A 13,900-nucleotide genomic window follows, 5' to 3' on the forward strand; every position below is an offset into this window, starting at 1 on the left:
CTTTCAAAACTGCACTCTGGTTCACAAAATTCTCCGAGGACAAGCAGGCTGCTTGTTCTCACTGATGGGTGACGTCCACGGCAGCCCCTCCAATCCGGAATCTTCACTAGCAAAGTCTTTGCTAGCCCTCGCGCGCCGATGCGCACCGCGCATGCACGGCCGTCTTCCCGCCCGAAACCGGCTCGTGCCGGCCAGTCTTCTTTTGTCCGCGCTCGGTACGGTCGTGTTTCGCCGTTCGCGCCCCTAAAGTTGACCTCGCGCGTCTCCTTTTTTGGTTTCGCTACAAAAAAAAAAAAAAAGATTTGGAAGAGGACTTTTCCGGTCTTTTTCCCTTCCCGCTACTTCCAGTTTTTGCCCCGGTAAGTTTTCTTTCGTCTTCGGGGTAGGCCTTTTTTCAGGCCTCGGGTCAAATTTTTTCTTTCCCTCGTTTTTGGTGCCTACCGCAATTACGAGTTTCGATTTCGCCGGCGAGATTTTTCCGCCCATGTCATCGAAGTCTCCCAGCGGCGTCAAGAAGTGCAACCAGTGCGCCCGGGTAATCTCGCTCACTGACAGGCACGCGTCGTGTCTTCAGTGTCTGGGGGCTGTGCACCGCCCGCAGGCCTGTAATCTCTGCGCCCTTTTACAAAAGCGGACTCAGGTAGCGAGATTGGCCCAGTGGAACGTTTTGTTCTTGGGCTCTTCGTCGGCATCGGCATCGGGGGTATCGAGTGCATCAACGTCTCCAGCGTCCAGACCTTCATCCTCGGCCGCCAGTGCATCGAGGCATCGACCCTCTGCATCGGCGCTGAGACATCGGACGACTGTGTCGACATCGGTGGTACCGGGACCTCGTCTGCTGATGTCGTCGGACGGTGGTGCTTCGTCTGGAGTGCAGGTGAGGGCTGTCCATTCCCCTGCTGGTGGCGGTGAGCCTTCGGGTGGGTCTCCCCCTACCCTGAGGGCTCCTGCGGTACAGCCCCCCCAAGACCGACCTTCTTCGGCCTCGGCCCCGAGGAAGCGACGGCTGGATTCTACGTTTTCCTCGTCGGTGCCGGGAAGCTCCGGTGACGTGCTTCGTCCCAAGAAGTCGAAGAAGCATCGACACCGGTCCCCTTCCCGTGTCTGCACCGAGAGCTCTGGGTCGCCGAGGGAGTCGGCAACCAGCAGGCATTGGCACCGAGAGGACCGCTCACCCTCTGTTCAGGAGGTGTCGATGCGCTCCACTCTGGACAGCCCGGAACAGCCTCCACGCCCGGAACAGACTCTGACATCGACACCTGCATCGGCTTCCACGTCTTTCTCCACAGCCGCTCTGCACGAGAGTCTCCGGGCCGTTCTCCCAGAGATTCTGGGAGAGCTGTTGCGCCCTTCCCCTCCGGTACCGGGGGTGCTTGCGCCGCCGGTACCGTCGAGTGAGGCGCCGGCTGGCCCCTTGCCCGGGGTGAGGTCTCCGACATCGGTGCCGCTTGCGGTACCGACTGCGGTCGCCTCCCAGGAAGGCTCCCCGACTAAGTCGGCGGAGGGAGCTTCGCCGGTGCGGGCGCGGGAGTCTACCTCTCGATGCTCCCACCGTGGCCGGGGTTCCACGGAGTCGAGCCGGGCACGGCTTCAGACACAGGTTCGCGAACTTGTGTCTGATACCGATGGTGAGGCCTCGTGGGAGGAAGAGGAGGACATCAGATATTTCTCTGACGAGGAGTCTGATGGTCTTCCCTCTGATCCCACTCCCTCTCCTGAAAGGCAGCTTTCTCCTCCCGAGAGTCTGTCTTTCGCTTCCTTTGTCCGGGAGATGTCTACGGCCATCCCCTTCCCGGTGGTTGTGGAGGACGAGCCCAGGGCTGAAATGTTTGAGCTCCTGGACTATCCTTCTCCACCTAAGGAAGCGTCCACAGTACTTATGCATCATGTCCTAAAAAAGACATTGCTGGCGAACTGGACCAAGCCATTAACTAACCCCCACATTCCCAAGAAGATCGAGTCCCAGTACCGGATCCATGGGGACCCAGAGCTGATGTGCACTCAGTTGCCTCACGACTCTGGAGTTGTGGATTTGGCCCTAAAGAAGGCTAAGAGCTCTAGAGAGCATGCTTCGGCACCCCCGGGCAAAGACTCTAGAACCCTGGATTCCTTTGGGAGGAAGGCCTACCATTCCTCTATGCTCGTGGCCAAAATTCAGTCATAGCAGCTCTACACGAGCATACACATGCGGAACAATGTGCGGCAGTTGGCGGGCTTGGTGGACAAGCTCCCCCCTGAGCAAGCCAAGCCTTTTCAGGAGGTGGTCAGGCAGCTGAAGGCGTGCAGAAAATTCCTGGCCAGAGGGGTGTATGACACCTTTGATGTTGCGTCTAGGGCCGCTGCTCAAGGTGTGTTGATGCGCAGACTCTCATGGCTGCGTGCCTCCGACCTGGAGAATAGAATCCAGCAGCGGATTGCGGACTCGCCTTGCCGTGCGGATAACATTTTTGGAGAGAAAGTCGAGCAGGTGGTAGAGCAGCTCCACCAGCGGGATACCGCTTTCGACAAGTTCTCCCGCCGGCAGCCTTCAGCTTCTACCTCTACAGGTAGACGATTTTTTTGGGGAAGGAGGACTGTTCCCTACTCTTCTGGTAAGCATAGGTACAATCCTCCTTCTCGACAGCCTGCGGCCCAGGCTAAGCCCCAGCGCGCTCGGTCTCGTCAGCAGCGTGCGCCTCAGCAAGGCCCCTCGGCTCCCCAGCAAAAGCAAGGGACGAGCTTTTGACTGGCTCCAGCAGAGCATAGCCGACATCCAAGTGTCAGTGCCGGGCTACCTGCCAGTCGGAGGGAGGTTGAAAGCTTTCACCAAAGGTGGCCTCTCATAACCTCCGATCAGTGGGTTCTCCAAATAGTCCGGCAAGGATACACCTCAATTTGGCCACAAAACCTCCAAATTGTCCACCGGGAGCTCAGCCTTACAGCTTCCAGCACAAGCAGGTACTTGCAGAGGAACTCTCCGCCCTTCTCAGCGCCAATGCGGTCGAGCCTGTGCCATCCGGGCAAGAAGGGCTGGGATTCTATTCCAGGTACTTCCTTGTGGAAAAGAAAACAGGGGGGATGCGTCCCATCCTAGACCTAAGGGCCCTGAACAAATATCTGGTCAAAGAAAAGTTCAGGATGCTTTCCCTGGGCACCCTTCTCCCCATGATTCAGGAAAACGATTGGCTATGCTCTCTGGACTTGAAGGACGCCTACACGCACATCCCGATACTGCCAGCTCACAGGCAGTATCTGCGATTTCAGCTGGGCACACGTCACTTCCAGTACTGTGTGCTACCCTTTGGGCTCGCCTCTGCGCCCAGAGTGTTCACGAAGTGCTTGGCTGTAGTAGCAGCGGCACTTCGCAGACTGGGGGTACACGTGTTCCCATATCTCGACGATTGGCTGGTGAAGAACACATCCGAGGCAGGAGCTCTACAGTCCATGCAGATGACTATTCGCCTCCTGGAGCTACTGGGGTTTGTGATAAATTATCCAAAGTCCCATCTTCTCCCAGTGCAGAAACTCGAATTCATAGGAGCTCTGCTGGAATCTTGGATGGCTCGCGCCTATCTCCCAGAGACGAGAGCCAACAACTTGTTGTCCCTCGTCTCGCGGGTGCGAGCGTCCAAGCAGATCACAGCTCGGCAGATGTTGAGATTGCTGGGCCACATGGCCTCCACAGTTCATGTGACTCCCATGGCCCGCCTTCACATGAGATCTGCCCAATGGACCCTAGATTCCCAGTGATTTCAGGCTGCTGGGGATCTAGAAGACGTGATCCACCTGTCCACGAGTTTTCTCAAATCCCTGTATTGGTGGACGATTTGGTCCAATTTGACTCTGGGACGTCCTTTCCAAATTCCTCAGCCACAAAAAGTGCTGACCACGGATGCGTCTTTCCTGGGGTGGGGAGCTCATGTCGATGGGCTTCACACCCAAGGAAGCTGGTCCCTCCAGGAACGCGATCTGCAGATCAATCTTCTGGAGTTACGAGCGGTCTGGAACGCTCTGAAGGCTTTCAGAGATCGGCTGTCCCACCAAATTATCCAAATTCAGACAGACAACCAGGTTGCCATGTATTACATCAACAAGCAGGGGGGCACCGGATCTCGCCCCCTGTGTCAGGAAGCCGTCAGCATGTGGCTCTGGGCTCGCCGTCACGGCAATGGTGCTCCAAGCCACATATCTGGCAGGTGTAAACAACAGTGTGGCCGACAGGTTGAGCAGGATTATGCAACCTCACGAGTGGTCGCTCAATTCTCGTGTAGTGCGCCAGATCTTCCAGGTGTGGGGCACCCCCTTGGTAGATCTTTTCGCATCTCGAGCCAACCACAAAGTCCCTCAGTTCTGTTCCAGGCTTCAGGCCCACGGCAGACTGGCATCGGATGCCTTCCTCCTGGACTGGGGGGAGGGTCTGCTGTATGCTTATCCTCCCATACCTCTGGTGGGGAAGACTTTGTTGAAACTCAAGCAAGACCGAGGCACCATGATTCTGATTGCTCCTTTTTGGCCGCGTCAGATCTGGTTCCCTCTTCTTCTGGAGTTGTCCTCCGAAGAACCGTGGAGATTGGAGTGTTTTCCGACCCTCATCACACAGGACGAAGGGGCGCTTCTGCATCCCAACCTCCGGTCCCTGGCTCTCACGGCCTGGATGTTGAGAGCGTAGACTTTGCCTCTTTGGGTCTGTCAGAGGGTGTCTCCCGCATCTTGCTTGCTTCCAGGAAAGATTCCACTAAGAGGAGTTACTTCTTTCTATGGAGGAGGTTTGCCGTCTGGTGTGACAGCAAGGCCCTAGATCCTCACTCTTGTCCTACACAGACCCTGCTTGAATACCTTCTGCACTTGTCTGAGTCTGGTCTCAAGACCAACTCTGTGAGGGTTCACCTTAGTGCAATCAGTGCATACCATTACCATGTGGAAGGTAAGCCGATCTCAGGACAGCCTTTAGTTGTTCGCTTCATGAGAGGTTTGCTTTTGTCAAAGCCCCCTGTCAAACCTCCTACAGTGTCATGGGATCTCAATGTCGTTCTCACCCAGCTGATGAAACCTCCTTTTGAGCCACTGAACTCCTGCCATCTGAAGTACTTGACCTGGAAGGTCATTTTCTTGGTGGCAGTTACTTCAGCTCGTAGAGTCAGCTTCAGGCCCTGGTAGCCCAGGCCCCTTATACCAAGTTTCATCATAACAGAGTAGTTCTCCGCACTCAGCCTAAGTTCTTGCCGAAGGTGGTGTTGGAGTTCCATCTGAACCAGTCAATTGTCTTGCCAACATTCTTTCCCCGTCCACATTCCTGCCCTGCTGAACGTCAGCTGCACACATTGGACTGCAAGAGAGCATTGGCCTTCTATCTGGAGCGGACACAGCCCAACAGACAGTCCGCACAATTGTTTGTTTCTTTTGATCCCACAGGAGGGGAGTGGCTGTGGGGAAACGCACCATTTCAAATTGCATTTCCTTCACTTACGCCGAGGCTGGGCTGGCTCTTGAGGGTCATGTCACGGCTCATAGTGTTAGAGCCATGGCAGCGTCAGTGGCCCACTTGAAGTCAGCCACTATTGAAGAGATTTGCAAGGCTGCGACGTGGTCATCTGTCCACACATTCACATCTCATTACTGCCTGCAGCAGGATACCCGACGCGACAGTCGATTCGGGCAGTCAGTGCTTCAGAATCTGTTCGGGGTTTAGAATCCAACTCCACCCCCCTAGGCCCATGTTTATTCTGTTCTAGGCTACACTCTCAGTTAGTTGGATAAGTTGTTAGGTCAATCTCAGTTATGTTCTCGCCATTGCGAGGCCCAATTGACCATGTTTGTTGTTTTGAGTGAGCCTGGGGGCTAGGGATACCCCATCAGTGAGAACAAGCAGCCTGCTTGTTCTCGGAGAAAGCGAATGCTACATACCTGTAGAAGGTTTTCTCCGAGGACAGCAGGCTGATTGTTCTCACAAACCCGCCCCGCCTCCCCTTTGGAGTTGTGTCTTCCCTTCTCTTTGTCTTGCTACATATGAGAGTGGCCGGCACGAGCCGTTTTCGGGCGGGAAGTCGGCCGCGCATGCGCGGTGCGCATCGCGCGCAAGGCTAGCAAAGACTTTGCTAGTGAAGATTCTGGATTGGAGGGGCTGCCGTGGACCTCACCCATCAGTGAGAACAATCAGCCTGCTGTCCTCGGAGAATACCTTCTACAGGTATGTAGCATTCGCTTTATCTACGGTGAAGCCCTGGGATGCATGACAGACCTGATCGACCTACCAACTAGAAACACATCCGAATCAACACGAACGAACCTAAATCTGCACTACCCAAGCTGCAAAGGACTCAAATACAAATCTACTTACGCATCCAGTTTCTCCTACGTAAGCACACAACTGTGGATCGGATTACCAAAAGCCTTGAAAACTACGTATGGGAGTCCAAGATGGCCACCGAATGAATCGGATGTTCAAATACAGCCCCTGTGATTTTCCACAAATATTTTGTTTTTCTTGCCTCCTTATGCCAAAGAGAAGGGGTAAAGCTGCAGCTTCCCAGCAGCTTAGACCCCCATCTGCTTCAGGTCTGATGGATTTATATTTACAGAGAACTCCAGATTCATTAATGTCGGCGAGTGCCTGCTGAATCAGCCAAGGGCAGTTGGAGACCCACGGCAGAGATCTGGGCTGGAAGTTTCATTAAGCCCCGACGATAGAGCTCCTCCCCCGTAGCCATGTGGAAGCAGTTCTCCGATATCAGCGCTTGCAGGCTTGGATACCGAAGTGTTGTCAAGTGGAGTAAGAAAATGAAGCAGATTCAGCTCTATCGGAGGAATTGAGAAGTTTTCAAACTTCCAATTCTACTGCACAACCGGCAGAAATTTCAGTGGGGGAGATGAGAGAGACGATTGAAGACCTAAAGATTTTACAACAAACTGAGGTAGCGAACATTTCATTTACAAATCTTTTTAAGAAGCCCTCTGTAGTGACTGTAGACAGTTTGTGGCTATTGATAGCTGACTTAGGGAAGGCGTTATGCCCCCAAATAAAGAAAATGAATGAAGAAATGGTTATATTGAATGGGAGAGTAAATGAAATAGAAAATGATTTGAAATCAGTGAAGACACAAGTCATCAAGCAGGAGAAAGAATTGCAGCAAACAGACATTACAAGTGACTATGCTTAATGATTTAGTTAATCTCCTTAGAGTCCTTGGAAAACAGCTCTAGGAGCAATAATCTGCGTTTTATTAATTTTCCGCAACAATCTCTGATCTCTCCCCAAGAGATGTTTAAAAAAATATTTTAAAGAAAGCTTGGAAATAGGGGAAGAGCATATTCCCCCATTTGCACAGGTTTTTTTTTACCTCCCTGTGAAGAATGTTAGCTTTGTTGGAAACTTCTGAACTAGATCAAATAATACCAACTACTTTAGTGGTGACAGTAGCTCTAATTCCGGATAAGACTTGGATACTGAAGTTGCTTTTCAAAAATAAGGACAACATTTTCAAAAGACTGAAAGTTCTAATTTTTCCAGATGTCTCGAGGGAAACGCAGAAGCGATGTCAGAAATTTCTCAGATGAAACAAGACACTAAAAATCGGAGCTACATTTTTTCTTAAATACCCATGTAAATGTTTGATCACTTATCAGTCAATGAAATATGCATATTATGATCCTATTCAACTCTCTTCTTTTATAACATCTAAAACTAATAAGACAGAATAACAACTCTTGATTATTAATAGTGAATCTGTTGCAACTGATTTATATGTTGAAATATTTTCTTTGTTTCTCCAATATACCATCTATGGACTCCATTTTGTGGACTTTTGTGAGGTTGTTTCTCTTTTTTTTCCTTTTTCCTTTTTTCTTTATTTCTATTAGAACTATGTTATATTAATCTTAATTGTAACTAACTGAACTTTCTTTGATGTATAAATCTAAAAAATTAATTAAAAAAAAAAAAAAATTATGTACGACCACCTAAACTTCCGGAAAAAACTAAAAACTAACCTGTTTAAAAAGGTATACCCTACCAATCCAACATAAATGCCTGATCTCTGCAACACAACAAAACTAAAGCATGTAATGGACATAACACAACTCTTCCGTTGTACGATTCCCTAATGTGGCTGTGCCACATGAACTTTATCTTACCACAATATCACTTTGTATTTGTTTATACCGGAGTCAGCAAACACCTCTCCGGTACTATGTAAGCCACATTGAGCCTACAAATAGGTGGGAAAATGTGGGATACAAATATAATAAATAAATTGTAACATCTCAAACTTGTACTACTAAACTGAAGTCAGTACAGAAATATGTCAAAATTTGAATGCCTCTGCTTGTCATCCATATGAATGAAACTAGTTTCATGAATCATCTTAAGTAACTTTTCATAACATCAGGTGAGCACTGCACTAGATTTGGCAGGCCAGAAAGACTGGTTCACCCTTGTTGTTTTTGTCAATTGATGCTAAAAAGGCATTTGATAGGGTGTGCTGGCCTTTTATGTTTATGGTGCTAGAAAGACCTGGGCATATCAGGCCGATACCTATATTGGGTACGCTCTTTATATAGAAAGCCTTTAGGCTGCTTAAAGATAAATGGGGCTTACTCGGATACCTTTGAGTTAGTGAGTAACTCACCAGGGATACACATTTTTTACTCTGTTATTTGATGTGTCTATAGAGGCACTGGCTCGGTTAATTCAGTCCCATGAGAGTATTAGTGTCATTGTCAGTGGTGGGGAGTTGCACAAGATTATGCTTTTTTGCAGATGACATTCTGCTCACTTTGTCACTTCCTTACCTTGCGATTGAATCCCTTCAATTGTTTAGATGATTTTCAGGTTTTAAAATTAATATGACCAAGTCTGAGATTCTTAACATAAGTGTCAAAGAGCAACTGCTGAGGCAGTGTAATACCTTTTGGTGGACAGTGCTATATTAGGTATCTGGGGGGTCAATATTACTACCTATTCAGATGAACTTTGTGGTGTTAACTTCCATCCCCATTTAGAAGAACTTGTGAAAGAATTAGATCACCGGGAAAGAATTGAATGTGTCTTGACTCAGGAGGGTGCGTGTAGTCAGATTTTTTTTTTTTTTTGTTACATTTGTACCCCACGCTTTCCCACTCAAGGCAGGCTCAATGCGGCTTACATGGGGCAATGGAGGGTTAAGTGACTTGCCCAGAGTCACAAGGAGCTGCCTGTGCCTGAAGTGGGAATCAAACTCAGTTCCCCAGGACCAAAGTCCACCACCCTAACCACTAGGCCACTCCGATGTTACCAAACCTCTTCTGTCTTTTCATGTCTTTGCCCATTCAGTTACCTCAACGGAAATTTATTTGCATATATTTGAAAGAAAAAACCCCCCAGGATATAAAGAGCCATGTTTTTTCAGCCCAAATCCCCAGGGGACTTAGGTGTTCTGAATTTTACAGAGCAGCACAATTGAGGATAGTGTCAGAATGGTTGAATGGCAGAATTTGCTGGGTGATATAGCCCTGTGGGCAATTCCCTGGCTTCCCAAACAAGAGTTCATAAAGAAGGTTAATATTTTGCAAACTCCCTTATGCAATGCATATAGATTTTCTCTGGGAAGAACAGAATCAGTTTATAAATGATGGACTAGCAGTGGCCTGCGCACTCTGGTACAGATATGGAATGACAAGGAGATTCTGCCTTTTGAGGAGCTGAATATGGCCTTGCTCAAAATTATATTTTTCATTATAGACAAATTTGGAAGAGATTTTTACAGTGGTTCGTATTTTTTTTGGACTGTTGTATTAGCTTTACTTCATCAGATCACATCTGTTTCTTTTCCTCAGATGGCAGAAAGCTATCTGCCTCTGTAAAAGGAGTTTGCAAAGTTATATATAGTTAGTTTGTGAGTGTCCCTTTAATTATGGAAAAACCTCCACTTTAAATATATTACAAAACAATTGAAACCTCAAACCTCCAAACAGGAAAAATACAAAAGTATTTAATATATCCTTGTTTTATCAGGAGTAGGTTAATATCATTGGTTCCCTAAGAAGGAAAAAGAGAAAAAAGTCCCAGATGCAAAAAACTCACATTTAGTGAGAAAAAGCAAATGAGATGAAAAACTCTCTTACCTTCTTATATTATAACTAATAAAGAGGCACTCACCCAAAACTAAACTATCACAGACTAATCCCAGCCCAAAACATGCAAAAGAAGGCTACCTACGGAAAACAACCCCTTCCGGGAGGGCACAGCAATCTTTACAGTTCATTAAGCAGGCATTATGTTAAACGTCCTCATACTAGCTTTTACTAACAAACAGCAAACTAGCCCCTAAATAGCTGGTACTTAGCTTTGGTTAAGCAGACAGTCTCTAATCCACAAATCTTGAGGACATCTGCTGCTGTAAATTACTATAAACAGCTCTAAGCTGGAAATCGCTGAGAGTTCCTGTGAGCTGCTGTGAATGCTGAAAACCGGCACTCCTCCTGGGGGCTCTGGAGCCCTGCAAAAAATCTTTCCACCAACGAAGAAGACGTCAGCCCTTCAACAAGAGCGCCTTGTTTCGCCAACCTTGTGGCTGCATCAGGAAGGGCGCTTCAGAAAATCCATCTGCTATTCGAACAAACAACAAAAGCTGAATCTGTGTCGTCAAAAAATAACAAAGATGGAACAGGAAATTGAATGTAGATCTACTTATTCTCTTAAGGTGACGTCATCATGTCTTTAAGTAATTGCGTATCCAATCAGAACTTAAAAGGGAAACTACTCCTACAGGCTATCAGTAGTAGGCATTCCATTCATTGTTTCTGTTTAGTCCTGTAGGTATAACTGATTTTAATAAATAGATCCAATGTTGTTCCTTACGCCATAAAATTGTTTTAATATCCCCCCCCCCTCCCTTTCCCATTAGAACTTGATCAATGACCATACATTGTAACTGATTGAAATGATGTTGAGCCTGTACACAATGGCGAGTCATAGGTGCTTCCAACTTAGAATTTGTAATACAGTGCCGATGTTCAATAACCCGAGTTTTAAATTGACGAGTAGTGTGCCCTACATACAACAAACTGCACGGGCACCGAAAAATATAAATCACGTTTTTTAGATTCACATGTAGTTCTATGTCTCAATTTGTAAATCTTTCCATCCGAAAGCTATCTGCGTCATTTTTAAGAGGCCAGAGGTAATGTTTGAACTACATAAGTTGGCTGCTAGCATTTTTACAGCGAGTAACCTGATGCTGGCAGTGGCATGGAAACAGAGCTACACCACCAATGAGCAGAGTGTTAGCAAAGGTAGACTATATTTATTTGATGTCTAAGTTACGTTATCTGCTATGGGGAGAGGGAATGTGATTTATGTTCCACGAGATCTGGGATGGTTACAAGACATAGAGAGATCAAATTTTAAGTGGGAGAGTTCTATAGATGTATTGTTTATCATGAATGGTTATTGAGTGATGCCCATATCTATTGAACATACAACTGTTGTGGGGAGGGAGGGAAGGGTAGGAAGTTGATTACTGGCTGCTGTTCTGTTGTTTACTTGTCTATAATTCTTCTGTTTCAAGAGATTGAATTAACCCGTGTTTTCCAGTTAAGCATTGACTGGTTGTATTGTTTGGAGTGTATTTAAAAAGACTAAATATAATAAAAAGATTTTGCAAATACTTTTTATTGAAGAATGAGATGTTATAAATAGCTTTGAAATTTCAAGAAAGATGATTGATAGTGAATAATTCTTGTTCTATAACATTGATTCTTTGAGGCTCCAAAAATGGAGTTTAGAAAGCCCTTTTTTTTTGTATATAATGTTTTGGGGAGCCTTACGGTGTTTTCAAAAGAACATTACAGTAGCTATAAAGTTGTTACCTGAAGAAAAAAAGTATTTCTATAGTGAAAAATATCTTGTAAGTTTTTAATGCTTACCTTGTATTGAAATATTAAATAGTGCTAATCCTGTTTAGCTCAGTGATTTTCCTTCAAAATAGATGGGCATTTGTTGGACATTGTTTATTACCTTAAATAGTTTTAAAAGAATTCACATAGCAGATTTCTGTCACAGCAGTATACTTCATTAGGAGATATAATAATTTGTCATCCGGAGTGTTTTAAAATCTTTCCTTTGTATTCTCCAGGGCAAATTGAGGAACAGTCGAAAGAAGGCAGTGAGCTACCTGACTTAGACCTTCTCCGTACCATGACCCATATTGTGTTTGTAGATTTGGACAACTGGGCAAACTTTTTCACTCGCCTGCCAGGACATCTGAACCAGGGAACCTTTGTCTGGGGTTTTAAAGGTAAAGTCCGGAACAACAGAGCAAAATAATGTGTATATCTTCTCACCCTATGCTAAATGTGAAGTGGTTATTCATAGATACCAACATCTGAATAATTACTGAAAGTTTCTTCAACAAGATCAACTCCAGCAATTAATACCACCATAGGATAATGATGGTACTGTAAACCTATAGCATTGTGAAGAAAAGCTGACATGTTTAATAAGTTACTTTTCATTTATCCAGTTGTTTTGTTAAATGCAGACACTACTATAAGTTTTGCCAGGAAAGGAATTTTAGAGACTGTCTGTAGTTTTCAACCTTGTCCTGGTCAAAGAGCTGTTTTTCAGTAGGGGGCACACCACATTTCTTTTTGGTGTTAACAGCTGTCTTTCTACAAGAGGAATTAACAGTTGTAGTGACCTCTTCAATGAGGTCTATGCTTGCTAGCTGTACTATCTTTGCTGGGCAGCGGTTAAGAGGGCAGGTTGTCAGCCACAGATTTTTCAGGATTTTTTTCAAGAGTTTACTTTGTGACCTGGTTGAATGAGTCTCAGATGGTGCTGCATGGTGGGGAAGAGGGAGTGCTCACCTTATTAGCTAGTGGGATACTCATTAGGATTGTCTGTAGGTCCTGATGGACACTTTTAATTTTGTTAGCAAACGTTTGTGGCAACATCATTGCTAGTTAGTTGTGACTGGAGTCTGGTTATGTTGTGGGGTTTGTACTAGGCTGTTTACTATTTTAAATAGTTGTTGGGGAAACTAGGAACAGGATAGTAACTTGACCCTGACCAGTTAGGATAAGGAGGGAACCCCTGTGAAAGAGGGTTGAGGCATATAGAAACATGACGGCAGATAAAGGCCATATGACCCATCCAGTCTGCCCATCCTCTGTAACCCCCAATTCTACCTGTTCCTAAGCGATCCCACAGGCTTATCCCATGCCTTTTTAAATTCTGGAACAGTCCTAGACACCTCCACCGGAAGGCCATTCCAAGCCTTCACCACCCTTTCTGTGAAATAATACTTCCTTAGGTTACTCCTAAACCTATTCCCTCTTAACTTTGCCATATGCCCCCTCATTCCAGAGCTCTCCTTCCTTTGGAAAAGGCTCTCTTCCTGTACATAAATGCCCTTGAGATATTTAAACGTTACTATCATGTCTCCTCTCTCCCTCCTCTCTTCCAGCGTATACATGTTGCGGTTCAAAAGCCTGTCCCTATAATTTTTGCTTCAAGACCGCTAACTAATTTCGTAGCCGCCCTCTGGACCAACTCCATCCTGTTTATATCAGGCTGCTTGTTCTCACTGATGGGTGACGTCCGACGGCAGCCCCAGGTCCGGAAATCTTCCTGGCAACAAAACTTGCTAGAGCCCTCGTGTTCACGAGTGCGTGCACCCGTCTTCCCGCCGTGGCACTTAGTCTTCGTGTATTCAGTGTCTTGGAGCCGGTCATCGCCCCGATGCTTGTACTTTGTGTCTTAGCCTCAAAAAGCGGACACAAGCGTCGAGATTAGCTCAGTGGGAGCGCCTGTTTGGAGCTTCGCCCGGTCTTTCGGCGTCAACGTCGGCAGCGGTACCGAGATCAGCGGCGGCGGTGTCGATGTCAGCACCGGAGAGTGCATCGACCTCAGGAGCGCAGGTAATGACTGTCTAGCGACCATTCC

General features: G+C 46.8%; 1 protein-coding gene across 2 annotated transcripts in view; it reads left to right on the forward strand.

Moving 5' to 3' along the window:
- Positions 1-13,900, forward strand: part of ZNF451 (zinc finger protein 451) — a 345,089-nt gene that overhangs the window by 163,290 nt on the left and 167,899 nt on the right. For both annotated transcript variants that reach the window (XM_030198989.1, XM_030198990.1), the window contains exon 10: positions 12,090-12,251. In XM_030198989.1, coding sequence (XP_030054849.1) covers positions 12,090-12,251 — 162 coding nt within the window. The remainder of the gene's footprint in view (positions 1-12,089; positions 12,252-13,900) is intronic.

This window comes from Microcaecilia unicolor, chromosome 3 (assembly GCF_901765095.1).
Source record: "Microcaecilia unicolor chromosome 3, aMicUni1.1, whole genome shotgun sequence".
In the NCBI taxonomy this organism is placed as follows: Eukaryota; Metazoa; Chordata; class Amphibia; order Gymnophiona; family Siphonopidae; genus Microcaecilia; species Microcaecilia unicolor.